This window comes from Martes martes (genome assembly GCF_963455335.1).
Source record: "Martes martes genome assembly, chromosome: 13".
In the NCBI taxonomy this organism is placed as follows: domain Eukaryota; kingdom Metazoa; phylum Chordata; class Mammalia; order Carnivora; family Mustelidae; genus Martes; species Martes martes.
In genome coordinates, this window is record NC_137901.1 from 82,080,806 (window position 1) to 82,097,667 (window position 16,862).

General features: G+C 50.3%; 1 protein-coding gene across 1 annotated transcript in view; it reads left to right on the forward strand.

The window, feature by feature from the left end:
* The window catches only part of TBX5 (T-box transcription factor 5), a 43,746-nt gene extending 27,430 nt beyond the window's left edge, over positions 1-16,316 (forward strand). The window contains exons 7-8 of the mRNA XM_080821986.1: positions 5,488-5,714; positions 14,624-16,316. Coding sequence (XP_080678112.1) covers positions 5,488-5,714; positions 14,624-15,198 — 802 coding nt within the window. The 3' untranslated portion in view covers positions 15,199-16,316. The remainder of the gene's footprint in view (positions 1-5,487; positions 5,715-14,623) is intronic.
* Positions 16,317-16,862: the final 546 nt, after the last annotated feature.

Consider the following 16,862-nt stretch of genomic DNA (forward strand, 5'->3'; position numbering starts at 1 on the left):
TGGTAGGACGGACAGATTGACCAGTAGCCCTTGACATTGCCCATGTAGCCCGTGTCCTGCCGTCAGCACCAGGCGGCCTCATAGAACAGGGTGGCTCTGTCTCCCTGTCGCTCCGTGTGCCTAGTCGGTATGAAGGCACCATTCCTATGATTGAGTAGAAGTTCGCTGGCAAGAACTTGGGAATAGCGCTGACCCAGGGCCAAGCTCGGCTTTATCCTTTTCTTAGCTGTGCTATCTGGGGCCAGGTGCTTAACCTCTCTGAGCCTCAATGTCTTTACCTTAAGGTGTCACTAATCCTACCAACGAAGTGGGCTTGTTGCCCGGAGGGAACGCATGTGAGTCGACCAGTAGAGCGGCCGGAGCGTTAAGAAAGCACCAGAGAACAAGACTGAGGAGGAGTTGGAGGTGGGGGACAAGGATGAGAATTAGTCTGAGAAAAAGAGCTCCCTGTTGCCTCCTCTCTTCCCAGACACGCGGGAGCTTCTCCACTTTTCCTTTGCTTCCCTTGTGCCATGGATTCCTCGCTAATGCTCTCGAGCTGCGGGGCCAGAGTCTGTCTTCGCAAGGACGGTCGCAAGAACGGTCGACAGAGGGTCGCACGGCCACGGGTCGTGTTCCTCGGGCCGGGGAGCCCGGAAGATGCCCACAGCCCGTGTGATAGCCGCGTTTTCCTCCCTCTGCCTCTGTAACCCCGCGCTGGTGGAGAACACACTTCACCCTTGCACGCACCCATTTTGACACCTGTCCGATGGACCTGGGGACGTGCTCCTGATTGACAGCAGGGAGGGCGTTGCAAGCGCCCTGGGGAAAAACAAGCTGCGAGGGACGAGTGGTTATTGGGATAATACGGCTTTCCCACTTCTGTGAGTGTTACTAATCAAAAGCAGGATTTGGCCTTTCCAGAGAGTAATTTTGCAATTTGGCAGCGCTGGAAGGGAGAATTCCGCGGAGTCCATTGATACATTCTCTTGTAAAATCCCTCAGCCAATTTTTCTTTTTTTTTTTCCTGTGGTGGTGGGAGTTGTTTTCTTTAATTAAAAAAAAAAAAAAATAACCGTCCCCATTAAGAACATAAAACTAAAAGAGATTTCCCCTTTCCTGTTGGAGCTCTGGCAGCTTGGTTCTGGAACTAAGCAGACCTAAATGGAATTGCCAGCGAGATTTGACAACTTTTATAATGTTTTATTATTATTATAATTTTCCTTCTTTTTCTTCTTCTTCTTCTTTTTTTTTTTCCATTACGTAGTTGGAGCCGCAAAGAGAGGACTGTAAAGCGAACTTCATTCCTTTCAGACTTCTGGCCCCAGGGGGAGATTTGGAGTAGGGTGGCTGCTCAGGATGGTTCCAGCTTTGGTTCAGAGGGGGCACACGCCGCGGGAAAGCTCGGCCGGGGGACCCCTGGGTGTCGTGAGGGCCCTGTAGCTTCATGGAAACTTGGCAGATGCCCTGTGTGCCCTGCTTGGCTACTTGGACGTGCTTTCGCGTGACAGAGAGTCAGGAGCCTGGCTGGAGATGGTTGCCTCCCCGAGGGGTGGGAGAAGCGGGAGAGGAATCGTGGGCCCTAAGCCCCCTGCTCCTCTAAAGGTTTATTTGCGTCCTAGAAATGGAAAAAAATAATCAGGAGCCTGTCTAGGAGTAGCGGTTAGAATCCTGATTGTGTCTCTTTCTAGCTCTGGGACCACAGGCGAGCTGCTTGACCTCCCAAGGCCTTGGTGGACTCATCCCGGAATGTGGGGACAAAACCTACTTCATAGGGTCTCAGAAAGGATGGGAAGGGCCAATGGAGCAGCACTCATGCCACGTTAGATGCCGTGTTCTTGGTACCTGACCTGATTTCAGGAGGACTTTTAAGGCATAAAAGAAAAGTAGATTTATGGCAAAAGTCACAACTAAATTGGGGATTTGCTGATATGTTATTTCTTCTAGGGAGAAGGTCTTAGGTGGTTTGGTGCCACGGGCCTCTCCAGTGGTCCGGTGGACCTTGTGGGTCACCTGTCCCAGAATAATATGATGAAAGGCATCCTATTAAATGCATAGATGGCCAAAAGCAAACCAGTGATCCTGAAACGTAGTCATCAAAATGTTCTTTGACGGCGATGTGGAGTTAGGCGTGCTTTCTACATGCCTTAAATAATGGGATCTAGTAGCAGGTCCTAAAAGACTGTAATTTTGAAGCCATGATAAGCACAAATGGTATCTTGAGGCATGTACAGCAGCTGGGTGGAAATGAAATTATTTCGTTTCTGTTGATGACAGTCACTACCACTGCTAATACAGCCGTGGCTTGTTGCCTACATTTGTAACAGAAAGGAATGCTCAATTTCAGTTCAAGACTAGTGAAAATAAAGACGTCATTTTAAAAATCCAAATTTAGACCCTTAAGTTTTCCCCTGAGTAAAGGCCTCCCAAGTCAAGGAGACAGGCTTATGGGACTGCTTCCCCCTGAGAAATTCTGTGGGCTGAAAGCATGAGTCATTTTTGTGAAGGCGTGACAGAAGTTTCTACCAAGTGCCAGGTATTTTCTAGGGCATCTGGTGGGATCTTTTCAACAGTCTCGTCAGGCTCAGAGAGGTTGAGTGCCTCATCCAAGGCCACACAGCATTAGATGGCGGATCCTTTAGAGAACACATATCTTCCTGAATCCAGCACCTTTCTTCTTTCCACTACATCCAGATTCTTAACTATGTGAATAGAAATCAGGGTCCAGTGGGTTCTTGAGGGATAGGAAGGTATTAGGGGGGCTCAGGGTAGAAGGCTGCGGTTTCTCCGCATCATCTCAGAGTTTTCCTCATTTCACAGATGGGGAAACAAAGGCTTAGCGAGGCAACCTGCTTTATCTTAACTCACTGGGTTAGCGAGAACATTGGGCTAGGTGTGCTACAGCTTCAGGCGTAGGGGGTGGGTAGAGGACTCATTTTGGGGGTATTTTATGAAGACTGGGCATTTCCTGGAAGTAGCAGCTTCTCTGCATTTCCAGGTGACTTGGGGTCAGATTCAAGTCCTGTTCTCCCCCACCCACCTGCAAGTAGTCTTCTTGGGAGAAGCATGAGGAGGGCTTTGAATATCTTCCTCTTTTTTTTTTTTTAAGATTTTATCTATTTATTTGTTTGAGAGAGAGAATGAGAGAGAGAGCATTAGAGGGGAGAAGGTCAGAGGGAGAAGCAGACTTCCCATGGAGCTGGGAGCCCAATGCGGGACTTGATCCCGGGACTCCAGGACCATGACCTGAGCTGAAGGCAGTAGCTTAACCAACTGAGCCACCCAGGCATCCAGTATTTTCATCTTCATCTCTGTTTTGCTTTTCATCCAAACAGGGCTCCGCTTTGCACAAAATCATAAGTGCCCTTAAAGTTTTCCCATACCCCCAGTTCCTGAGGGGAGCACTGGTAATTTTCATAAGTTAGACGCTGTTCTGTGTCCTCCTGCCTTGGTTCGTCTCACATGTCTTTCTGCATCCCTGTATGGACAGTCTCCAGATTCTTTTTGAACCCTGTATAATATTCCATTCTCCGAACAGTCAGAGTTGACTTAACCATTCATGAAGGCGTTTAGGCTATTTCTCGTTTTTTCCGTATTACAGACAGTGCTGCAGAGAGAAGCCTCATGGTTATGGCTTCACACATGGACTTGGACAACTTTTTTTTTTTTTAAAGGTTTTATTTATTTATTTGACAGAGACCACAAGTAGGCAGAGAGGGAGGCAGAGAGAGAGGAAGGGAAGCAGGCTCCCTGCTGAGCAGAGAGCCCAATGTGGGGCTCGATCCCAGGACCCTGAGATCATGACCTGAGCCGAAGGCAGAGGCTTAACCCACTGAGCCACCCAGGTGTCCCAACTTTTTTTTTCTTTTTAAGATTTTATTTTTTTGAGATAGAGCAAGAGTGAGAGAGAGAGAACAAGAGCGCAAGAGTGGGGAAGGAGCAGAGGGAGAGGGAGAAGCAGGCTCCTCACTGAGCAGGAGCCCGATGTGGGGCTCGATCCCAGGATCCTGGGATCATGACCCAAGCTGAAGGCAGACGCTTAACCAACTGAGCCACCCAGGCGCCCCTGACTTGGACAACTTCTTAGGAAAATGTGTAGTAATTGGATTGCTGTATCTGTGTATTGTGTGTTTTTAAGAAAAGGGCTGCTATCCTGTTGCCTTCCAGAAAGGAGCTGGGTCACCCCTCCAACCGCCTGCACGGTGTAACTGTGATTCTCCTGCCCACAATTTCTGCATTGGCAGCCCCCTCCCCTGCTATCCTGGATGAGCGTGTGTTCTAGGCCAGACCATTCTCTTCTTAGGTGTGTGTGCGAAAGCTTCTCTCGGTTCTCCCTTTGGTCTTGGAGCCACCCCTCCTCTTAGGTCCTCTGCAGACTCCCACTCTCACCCTCTCACCCACCTGGCTTCCAGTGGGGGTCCTGGGGCTGCTGAGCACCCCTCCCTCCTTCTTGGGGAAGGTTTCTGTTGCAGACCCCTAGCCCTCATGAGGAAGAGAGTGGGAATACTGGCCTGAAAGCTGAATGCAAGGACGTGTGGGTGGTGTCTTGTAAGAGGGTGAGGAACCACATTTTGAGCCCTCGGGAGGATGTTATTTATAGGATGTGACTGGATTTTATTCTGCTTGGTTCGCCTGCTCAGACACTGAGGCTCCAAAGGGCACACAGTCTGTAAGTGATGGACATGGGACATAATCTGGATCTGCCTAATCTTAGACCCCATGCTCTCTGCTCTGTTTCCCTTGTCCTTGCCCTCCCTTCTCCCTTCCTCGCTCGCCCTCTCTTTCTCTCTGCCCCTACTCTCTCAAAACAATGGCATAATGAGGACACTTGCTATTTGTGGAGCACTTGCTGTGTTCGGTCTTTCACATGTTATTAATTCATTTCTTCTCTCAGCAACACTTTGAACTGGGGATTTGTACTAGCCCTATTGCACAGATGGGAAAACCAAGGCATGGAGGAGAAGTATATATTATGTCCATGGTGACAAATATAGCCATGCAAAAGGAAGTTCTAAGGCACAGGCAGCAAACTCCCCAGATTAGGGTAACGGGGGATCATACGGTCAGTGACGTCTTCACTAATGTTGGACAGAGACCTCAGTCCTGTTTTAAAGATGGAAACCCAGAAGTTCAGTCTAAGTGACTACTCAGCTCTTCTAGCTTTTGAATTAGGGAATTCAAAGACATGTACATTAGGTTGAAATATTTCAAAATGCCATGTAAAGAGGGGTTCCTCATGGGAGATGGTCATTTAATTTTCAGCTTACACATAGAACTATTCATAAGCCTACTTGCCTAAGGTATAAGGCATGAAAAAGTAGTGTGTGAATATGTGTGTCACATTCAGTTCACTCGGGTATAATTGGATCACAGTGCTCATCAAAGACTCCTTTGTTTCTTATTCTGAGTTGCATTTCTGGTGGATTCTTTGACCCTTTGGTTCCACCAGTGGGGGGGGATCTCTATCAGGGTACTGATCAATGTTATTTCCCATCTTCTCTCTTTCAGTAAAGAATATCCCGTGGTTCCCAGGAGCACAGTAAGACAAAAAGTAGCCTCCAACCACAGTCCTTTCAGCAGTGAGCCTCGAGCTCTCTCTGCCTCATCCAACTTGGGGTCCCAGTACCAGTGCGAGAATGGTGTGTCTGGCCCCTCCCAGGACCTCCTGCCCCCGCCCAACCCATATCCACTGCCCCAGGAGCACGGTCAGATTTACCATTGCACCAAGAGGAAAGGTGAGTGTGACGACCCTTTTCTGTGTTTCCTTCCTTTCCTCAGGGGAAAAAAGTACACTTAGGTATTTGAAAAATGTAAGCAATATAAAAATACATGGAAATTGTAAGAAATTCAAACCGTTCAGTAAAAGTAAAGGACCTTCCTTTGACATGTCTCCTTCCGTTCTGGCTCCTTCCTTGGGGAAAACTTTTTTGAACCGTCCAGTCCTGTTAAATGCGTTCACACATACGCACATGCGTGCACGTGTGCAGAGACACATAAAAAATCATTGTTTCTACTTTTAACAGTTGATATTAGACTGTGTTTTGCAACTTGCATTCTGAAGCTCAAGAATACATTGTAGATGATCTTTTCATGAACGTAGAGCTGCCTTGTGCTTTTTAGCTGCTGAAGAGAAAGCAGAGTGTGTTCACTCCCACGAGTGGGCAAGGTGGCCGATCCTCGCATTTCTGGGTGTATTATAAGCCAGGCTGCAGGGAGCCTTCTTGTCGTTGGATGTGCTTTGGTTTATGTGTTAGGGTTTCTCCTAGGTGGGTGGATTCTGAGCTCTTCTCTCCTTTCCAGATCAAAATCAAAATCAAAAAAAAAAAAAAAGAAAGAAAGAAAGAAAGAAAGAAAAGAAAATTCCAGCTGATCTTCTCTCTCTTGCATTTTGTTTTTAAGTCTGGTTTAAATTCTGTCTGAGACGCTTCATTGTCTTCTTTGCCAAATGAGAAATGGGTGCTTTTCCTAAGTCATCTGAGTCGAGGGCTGTAACACCAAAGGAAGTTTCTGGTGGCACATTTTTTGAGCCAGAGTCGAAGCAGGTGTGGTTGAGTTCAGCTTGATAGAACGGTCGCTTGTGTGAATGGCAGACCAGCACAGTGGGGACAGCATGGCCGACAGGGCCCGACAACACAGGCTCAGGTCTCAACTCTGCCACCAGCTTCTTGGGTGACCTCAGCCAGTCGTCCTGGCCTCTCTGTGCCTCAGTTTCCCGCCTTGTCAACAGTGCTTGAGTTCCCGAGAGCACCTGATACCCAGCAAGCGCCAAGCTTGCTGATTGTGGTCTGATTGTGGGAGGGGCAGGTATGGCTCCAGGAGGAGCATCCACGGAGGAAGAGAGGGCTGTTTCTGAGTGACGTTTTGAGAGAGCAGATATGGGGGGGAGACAGGGACCTTGTACAATGGGGATGAATCTCACCTTTGCCATATGCAGATTTTTATGATTAGGGGCAAATTCCTTAACTGCTCTAAGCCTTTTCTTTTTTCTAATCTGTAGATTTGGTCTCATGAGTGGACCTGTGGCTTAGGCATGGTGTGAAGATGTCATGAAAGTGTGCTTGCCGTAGTTAGCACAGAGTTGACCCAATAGTGAGTTATTGGTTTGCTCCGGCAGGCCCAAACCTTAGTCTTTAAGAGTGGCCTGTCATACCTCCCAGCCTCTGTGGCCAGCTCGATGCCTTTAGAAGTCCTGTGCCCGGCGTCTGAAACGACGACTGCTTCTTCCCCTCCCTCCTCTTCCCCTCCCCTCCCTCCCCTCCCTTCACCCCTCCTTCCCCTCCTCACCCTTCTCTTCCTCCTCCTCCCTCCTCTTCTTCCTCTTCTTCTTCCTCTTCTTCTTCATCTTTGTCTTCATCTTCTAAATCAGCTCACAAGAACTGATGGACACAGATCCTTTGGCAGTCTTCTCTGAGCTGAGGTTACTTGAGGAAAGTAACACAGTCTGACTATTTGACATTTACCGATCTCCCATTTTGAAAGAGGAAAGGGCTGTCCTTGGTTCAAGCCTGGGACTGGGGAGCTGACCTGGGTGAGGCTGAGTCTCCAGACCTAACCTGAAGCCTGTCCAAGCTCCTTGGATCTTGAAGTTCGGAACAATATTATCACCCCCACAGGCCCCCCTGGCCCAGCTCCCAGCGTGTCCACTGCTGCCTGGGCTGGAGAACAGAGGCCTGCAAAATGCCCGCCTCTTCGGGTAGGAGCAGGGGTTAAGGATGTCCCCTAGATCACAGGTACCTGCACAAAGTTTCTGGTCTATGTCCCATTGAAGGGAAGCGCTGCCTAGGTTCTGTGCCCTAGCCTTTTGACAACACTACTGAGGTGTTATTATTCACCCACTTTACAAACAGGGAAACTGAGGCTCAGAAAGGCAAAAATCACGTGCTGTTGGCTCCCGAAGGTAGAATTTGAACCCATGCCTGGTCTGCAGGCTCTGCCTGAGCTCCGGGTCCCATTGTAGACGGTCCTCATTACCTTTGCTTATCAGCCATAATCCCAAAATGCCATCTTTCGTTAGAGATTGGTCTGGAGACTGAGTCAAATGGACTGCTTAAGAGCTCACCAGGTTTGAATTAGGGAGTTCCATCAGTTAAATTCATGCCAGCCCAAAAGAAGGGAAGGAAGAAGTTAAAAAGCATCCAGGTGCTTTTTAAGACTCAGCATTTACAGCAGCATCCTTGCAAAGGTTTTCTCCTAGAGGGTGGTGTGAGGTGGCTTTAGGGGATGAAGTCTTCGGATGGCAGGATCCTCAGGTGAACTCAGGGTCAGCTTGAGGCGGCCACGGGGGAAACCGGACTCGGTGGCCAGTCTGCGGCGGGACATTCCGGCAGCTGAGGCTTTCCAGAAATGTGGCCACAGGCAAGCTGCTCGAGTTCTCGGCCTCAGTTCTCTTTGCTGTAAAATGAGGATCTCAGTAGCACCTCCCCCATAGGGTCATGATGAGATGGAATGAGGGGGTCCATGCAAAGCCCCCGGAACAGTGTCCGACCCAGAAGTGCCCAGCGCGCGTTATCCGGCCATCGCTCTGCCCTTAGGAAGCTCACGGTTGCAGGCGGGTCAGATGTGTAATTACATACTGTGATGCGAATGCTTGATTACAAGGGTGATCTGATGGTATGGAGGAGATAGGGAATGTGCCAATGATGCATATGGTGCGGGGGTGGGAGGCAGGAACGGGGGATCAGGGGGAATTTAAGCCAGGATCTGCAGAGCAGGAGCTGGATGGAAAAAGAGGGGAGATGGCTGGGGATCCAGGCAGAGAGAAGGGTATGGGTGCAGCCCCTGAGAAGATGGGGAGCCAGCCCCCCACGGGGGAGCAGACACGAAGCCAGTGTGGCTGGAACGCAATGAAGGGAAGGGGAGGCAGATGAGCTACAGAGAAGGCAGGAGCCAGCAAGCTGCTAGTCCTTGTAAGCCATTTTAAGGATTTTAGATTTTTAAAAAAAAAGATTATTTATTAATGAGAGAGAGAAAGAGAGAGGGAGAGAGAGAAAGTACGCATGAGCTGGGGGAGGAGCAGAGGGAAAAGGACCAGCAGACGCCGTGCTGAGCAGGGAGCCCGGTGCGAGGCTCGATCCCAGGACCCTGAGATCATGACCTGAGCCAAAACCAAGAATCAGAGAGTCAAACAACTGAACCACCCAGTTAGATTTTATCCTAACACCAACAGGCAGCCCTTGAAGGGGTTTCGACCCGTGAGGGACATGATGAGGTTTCTGTTTTGAAGCAGGCATTTTGCTGTGCTGGGCGGTGGTGCACGTGGGGGTAGGGCGGACGAAGATGGGCTCCAGAGCTCTGCTGAGAGGCTGTCGCAGGCTGCGAGGTAGGAAATGACGGCGCTCAGCCCTGGGTGCAGTGCCAGGAGCTGGAGGTGTGGGTACAATCAGTCCCCAGAACCCGTTGCCCGTAACAAGGTGAAGGATGGCCCCTTTCCGCAGAGGCAGAAACTGAGGCTCAGAGGGACAGAGTGATTTGTCCCGAGTGGTCCTGCCCTGGGTTCAAGCCACAGTCCTGGCATTCGGGGTGCATGGAGTGTGCACCGTGCAGGAACCCTTTCACCTTGCCACAAACCTCTGTCCTTCCCACGTCCTTCCACCCCCAAAAGGGCGCTCCCAGGGACAGGGAGCATTCCAGCCGAGCTCTGTCTGTCCCGTGTGCCTCAGAGACGACAAAAAGCAATTCATCATCAGCCTCCATTGTAAGGTGATAAAGAATCAACAAGGTTTCCTTCCAGTTTGGGATTCCCGTGAAGTGATGGCTTCATGGGTGGCTTCCCCCCTTCCCCCCTGCCCCCTCTTGGGGCCCCGGCCTGCCCCACTATCTGACTTCCCCTCATTGTCTGTCTCCTTTCCAACGAGCCCAGGAGGCAGGCCCAGTGAAATGTCAAAGGGCCAGGCAAGCCAGAGGGCTTCTCGTGTTTGGACCTGGCTGTCTCCAAACTATCTCTCCTGATGGAGGGAACCCAAAGAGCCGGGAAGGTCTTTTATCAATGCCACTCAATCAGATCCAGGACCCCGGGCCCTGGGAGAGCGCTCGTCTGTCTTTCTTTCCCCTCCCACCCTGATAACCACCCCACCCCCCCCAACCTTAGGAACCCAGAGGCAACCCAAATAAAGATTTGAACAAAGCCATCTACTTCCCTGGCTATTCAAAAGGAAGTCAGGGGAGTGGGAGAGGAAGGGGATTCTGTGGGGTGCATTTTGTCAGTGCTGGGTGCTTTTTAGAGCAATTTCACATTGCTTTCTTCACTGGATCCTCATGCCAGCCCCTGAGCTGGGGCGGGGATGTCTTCCAGCCCCATTTTGCAGGACGTATAACGGGGGACCAAGAGGTTGGATTGGCTTCCCAAGGTCGTGTGGCTGGTGAGTGGCAGATCTGGGATGCATTCGTGGAATAAATATTGGTTGAGCATTTCCTTTGTCCCGGGCACTGTCCCAAGTACATGGGATAAAGGGACAGCAAGGGGGCGAAGGCTCCTGCTCTCCCAAAACTTGTATTCTCATTGAGGAGACAGATAATAAGGAAATAAATAAATGTCATGATTTTCAGTTGGTGGTTCAGTGAGAGTTGGACCCGAGTCTTTTGATTCCCAATTCAGGATCTTCTCTCAATACTGATTCAGTCTGTCCCACTTTGAGCTAAAATCTAACACACACCCTCCATCCATCCATCCTTCTGTACATCCATCCATCCATCTAACCATCCATCCACCCATCAGGTCAAGGTTACCATCTTTTCCTCTTTTCCGGACACAGTGAGTTTCACGAAAGCCGAAAAGCTAGACTGTCCGTCAGAAAGAGCAGTGTGCTGTGACCCGGAAGGCCCGAATCATGGTTCCACTTCTGACTTTGCCAAAGGTCATCCAACCAAGGAATGGTAGTTCAACAGGATCTTTTATCCGAATGAACCCAGTCGGCAAGCGAAATGACCCATTTGAGAATAGTGACAATATTTGCTTAATGGGATGAGCAATTTAAAAGCAGCCTTGTGAGTTTTCCTGCTCTGGGATCTCCGCAGGCACCTTCAAGCATTGGATGGTCCCCAGAGCCATCTGTCTGATCTTTTTTTTTTTTTTTTTTTGTCCTATCTTCTAAGAGGGAATAGAGAGGAGACCCATGTTACTCAGACAGATAAGATTTGCACACTTACCATCTCCATTCCTGCAAGAAATTAAAGCATTATCACCCTACGTAGTCAAGAACTAAGATCGGGATATGGTGCAGTGATCTGCCCAAGGCCACATAGCCAGGGAAAATCAGAGCCAGGCCCTAAAATCTGTGCTCGGGATTGATCACTGAAGCCATTTATCCAGAATCAGAAACCACTAGAAAAATGCAAGGGGCCAGGATATTTCCCAGTGCTGTGTGGTGCTCAGAATCAGGAAGAGCTTTCCTGGTATTCAACAGACTCGGTTGGGTTCAGGACAGGTGGAATGTAATGGACGGCTCTTACTACACACCTTTCCGAGACTGAACTGTGGGCCCGTCTCATGGAAGACTTGATGCTTGACTACCCGTTCCCCGACCGTGGAAGGTAAACACGACTCGGCTGGGAAAGAGGGCTTTGCTGTTGACTGGTTATCGGGCTCCCAGTAAAGAGAAAGGAACCAAGACCGTGACCAAAACAAACACAGGGATTCCATCCCAACCATTGATCACCACCGACCTGAAATTTGGATCCATGCTGTGGAATTTCTTTACAACGTGATGAGGTCCAAGAGGAATTTGAGAACTCTCGGGACCCGCTTTCATGAATAAGCCAGGCTTTTGCTTTTCTTAGGACTCTGCATCAGATCTTTGGGTTATTAAAGACTGGAATGTGTAATTTTACGATTTTCCAAAATGTGCTCCGGCCTTTTTCATATTATTCTTCCTTTTTTCGCTTGTAACAAATCTGGAAGGGGATCAGAAACTCGGGAATGGTTCATTTGCCTTGTTTTTTTTCTCTTGCCAAGGGTACCCTGCAGCTGTACTCTTGATTATTGAAAAGGGGAAACGCCCTGGTTAAATGGAAAACCCAAAGGTTATGATTCTAGCAACAATGGAAACATTCAGATTTATGGATCCGGGGCGGCGGGGGGGTGATGTTGTGTGGGGGTGGTGGATGGATTGGAAGGAAACACGGAAGCATGAGGTGACTGAGGGAGGAGGTGGGGAGGACAGAAAAAGTCGAGCGTAGCAACGTCTTCAGGATACCAAAGACAAATGCCCCATTGAAAGGTTGAAAAAGTGGCCACCAGCGCATCTGGCTATCTTCCCACATCTGGACGGTTGGCATGATGTGTTTAAAGCACCTGGAAGAGAGGCCGCATTTTTGGCTTTTATTCTGGACAAATGTTTGGGCGCCCTATGGGGCCCAGATGTGTCCCAGAAAGAGTCTTGCTGAAAATAAACACTCTTGCTGGGAGGTGGGTACAGTCCCAGCCTAGATAGGTTTACATGGGTGCAGAGTTTTCACCCACCTGTGGGTGTCACTCCGGGCGTGATGCCCATGGAAGGATTTGGCGGAACCCAAACCCAAGCTCTCCTACTTGAGTTGGGGAGCTGTTTTAAAATCTGGTGCCAAACCAAAGTACTCACTGTGGGGCGAAGCTTTATATGCAAGGCCCACCTCCCGTTCACCTCCTGCCGCATCACTGCTCAGGGTGCGATGGAGAGGGTCCCCCCTTCCCACCTCCAAGTGCCCTGAGCGGGACCTTGGCTCATTATTGGCCGCTCTGGGCCCAGTACCTGGCACTTGGGAGCCGCTCAGTACATCTCTGTTGGAGAACTAGGTGAGTGGCATTTGGTGTGAGAAATCAAGAGAGCTAGAAGCAAGGTGCCGTTGGCAAGGAAGGCAGACTTGGCTTGGATTCCAGTCCACGCTCCTTCCTAGTTCGGGGACCTCGGGAAGGTCACTTCGCTGAGTTCAGTTTCTGCCTCTGTTGACAGGCCACCTGGAGGAATTACTGTGAGATCAGGCAAAGGAGGCTCAGTAGGAGCTCAGTACAGAATAAGGATGATCTTCTCCCGTTAGTCCCACTTCCTGCCCCCAGGCCACTGACCATCACCGCAGAGGTGCAGGAGCGCCCCAGTGTTTCCTTTTTCTTCACACCCCGCCCCCCAATGACAGACCTGATTTCTTCGCACGTATCGATTCGAAAGAGACTGGAAGAGGAGGACAGAAAAATCTCCAGGTTGGGGGATAAAAATCCAGCAAAGGAATGAATCTGTGGGACCTTTACACCTTGCTGGAAACTCTTAAGATGGCTTTCCGGAAGGGAACACCTGGAGGCGTGTTACTCTGTATCAGGTCTGCCGAGAGATTGACTGGTGGCGTTGCCCTTGCAGCAAGTGCTGCTTTTGTTGACAGATATCACGAGATTTACGGGCTTGATTTATTGAATTCTTAGCGGCCCGGTGAGGTAAGTATTATTGACTTGGATTCAGACATGCCGAGCGCAGGTCTCAGGGTGGACGCCTGCGGCCGGCGCACAGATAGGAAGTAGGAGAACCAGACTGAAACCCAGATGCGTCTACACTTCTTAACTTAAGGTCTGGATTTGAGGGGATCCCTGAGCTCCCAAAAGTGCATGCGAAGCTGTGCTGGGCACATGGATGGTTTTTAAAACGTCGTGTTTCGGTGTGTTATTTTGGAGAGAGCCCAGCCCTTGTGATCATTCCCGAAGGAGGCGGTGACCCCGACTAGTTACGGAAGACCCTCTTTCAGAGACGGAATGATCTCCACGGCCCTACGCCGGGGACTCGCTGGTGTCCGGGGGGAAGGGAAGTGACTTTTTCAATAAAGAAATGGTGACCCGTTAAGTTGTACCAGCTCTAAGAGATATTAACTGGGACTTGCTGACACAGGCATCAGGGAAGGATCTGGGGACTCGCCCGCGCTCCCATCCATCTGTGCACTTGTCCCTCTGTCCTTCCATCTGTTGCACAGATACTCAGTGCGGGCCCTTGTGTGTAGCCCGGTCTCGAAGAGCAGAGACTCCTGCCTAATTCGATGACTTGAATTCTGACACCCCCACCCCGTTCCATTGTTTAGCAGCTGCGTAACTCTGACCTTGGGCAAGTGGCTTGACCTCTCTGGTCTTCCGTTTTGTGATCTGCAAAGTGGGGACCCTCTCAGAGCCCACCCCATGGGGTTGCTGGGCCGGCTGCCTGGGGGTCCCTTCCAGAGAGCGCTTAGGACAGCACCAGGCAGAGTAAAGGCCGTTTGTGTGCCTTCATACTGTAATCGTGGACGGTATTATTCTTACTTTGGTTCCTAGGTATGTTCTGGATTCTGGGGGATACCGCGGTGGGGAGCACAGACCATGTCCCGCCTTCGTGGAATGTGCACACTAGGGCAGAGGGAAGAGAACAGGCATCTTTACATACTGGGTGTTGTCTGCTCCCAAGGCCTGGCCTCGGTGCTCAGTCTGTGTTCTGGCATCCCTTTGTCAGCATGTCCCTCTGTAGCCTCCTTTTCGTGCTAGGGATGAAACCGAGCTCAGGAAGGCCAAAGTCTTCGCTCAAAGCTCAAAGTCTCCACCGTTACTGATCAGAATGGGGACTAGTCCCCCCCACCCCCACCTGGGGAAGGGGTCCTCAACTCCCCGTGGCTGCGTCCACCTCTAGCCCCGGCCTCACTGGTCTTTTTCCTCCCTTCTCCGCAGATGAAGAATGTTCCACCACGGACCATCCCTACAAGAAGCCCTACATGGAGACGTCGCCCAGCGAGGAGGACCCCTTCTACCGCGCGGGCTACCCCCAGCAGCAGGGCCTGAGCGCCTCCTACAGGACAGAGTCAGCACAGCGGCAGGCCTGCATGTACGCTAGCGCCCCGCCCCCCAGCGAGCCGGTGCCCAGCCTGGAGGACCTCAGCTGCAACACGTGGCCCAGCGTGCCTTCCTACAGCAGCTGCACGGTGGCCACGGTGCAGCCCATGGACAGGCTCCCCTACCAGCACTTCTCGGCCCACTTCGCCTCGGGGCCCCTGGTCCCCCGGCTGGCTGGCATGGCCAACCATGGCTCCCCGCAGCTCGGAGAGGGGATGTTCCAGCACCAGACCTCCGTGGCCCACCAGCCTGTGGTCAGGCAGTGTGGGCCGCAGACTGGCCTGCCGTCCCCCGGCGGCCTGCAGCCCTCCGAGTTCCTCTACTCTCACGGCGTGCCACGGACCCTGTCCCCGCACCAGTATCACTCGGTGCATGGGGTTGGCATGGTGCCAGAGTGGAGTGAGAACAGCTAAAGTGAGACCTGCTTCCTCGCAGACAGTGGCTAGAGAGAGCAGAGAGAGAGAGAGAGAGAGGGAGGGAGGGAGAGAGACAGTAGCCGAGAGAACCCCACGGACGACAGTTTTCATTTTCTTGTTCAAGTCTTCACCCATGAGAGCCCTGAGCGCTGATCTAATCAGCCACTGGAAACCACAATTCAAAAAATGTGACTTTGTTGTTCCGTCTCAAAACCAACCGAGACAAGATGAGCCCCCACCGCTGCCCCCCCACCCAGCCCCACGTCCACCACACTCATTGGCCGGCCATGTTCACACCATCTCCAGATGTCCTCCGTGATTCCTTCTTTCGGTCTCCAGAAAGCCTTGCCTTATCGAGTGTTTTAGCCGAATGGTGTAGTTGGAGTCTTCCCTGTCTTGGTGTTAATGTTGACATTGTTATATAATAAATAATAATATATTTTTTTTCCTTTCAATTTTCTTAATGGGACCCAGTCCCTTATTTTGGGGGAGGTCTGAGGCAAGTGTGTTTCAATATATGTACTTGTGGGGTTCCCCCCCAAATATACCACCCCTGAAACCTAAATTTCGCCACCCTGCCCTTGACTAAGAAATGACTACCTCTATCATGTGACGTTCCTGAAAAGGTTCCCTAGGTCCCAGCTTTTGTCCGACTTTTTCCTCCCTTGCCTATCATCACGGAGCCCAGCGTGGCCCTCTCCTTCTAACGCTGGCCTCCCTCTGGCCTCCTATCTCCCTCGGCCCTCCCGTCTTCCCAGCTCTGTGTCTTTCCAGCCGTCTGTCGCTAAAACGTGGCCTATAGCTTCCCGACCGGAAAGCTTGCTTTGAAAAACTTGAAAAGCCCTGGTTTACATGTGGGCAGAACTGTGATAAAGCAAGGAGCAACCTCTGTGCTGACAAGCATTGCGAAGAGGCCAAAATAAATATTGGTCCTGATAAAACACAAAGCCAGCCCAAGCTTCCAGACTTCCATCACCGGCGACCCGCCCCGGATGCCAGGCAAAGCCCAATGTTCCTACAGAAGAGGCCAGACCTGCTCGCCGATTGGTTCTCTCCGGAGAAGTCACACCGACACCAGATGCCGACACCAAACTGTGGTTATTGAAAGCAGAAAACAGTATAAAAAAAAAAAATAAGCGTGTAAGTAAAACGTTATTGCAGGGTTCTTTAGAGGTAATATTTTACTGGTACTATTTATTTATAAATAGGAGTTCTAATTAAGTAATAACACGAAATGAAATCCAGCATGGGAGCTGGCCAAGAGCTTTTAATTTTATTAATACTCAAAACCAAGTTTGCGTTTTCTTTTTCTTTCGAATGTGCTTTGCTTTCTTGATAAAAAAAAAATTTTTTTAAACCGACCCTAATAAAGAGAACAGGGTAATATGTGAGGCTAAGTATGTCTCAGTATGTGTGAGTGTGTAAGTATGTTTGTACGTGAGTGTCTTCATGCGATTATGTCTTTTTATGTTGCTAAGGGGTGGGGTGAGAATTAAGTACTCGTTTCGTATATTTGTGTGCCAATTAATGCCTAATAAATACCATGTGCTTAAAAAAGTACAAGGGACTTGAATACCCTTCTTTCGCCCCCCCCTGTTCTTTTTACCGACCAAATAGAGGGGAAGTTAGTCGGAGGACGTGGGAAGAAGTTGTCTTGCGGG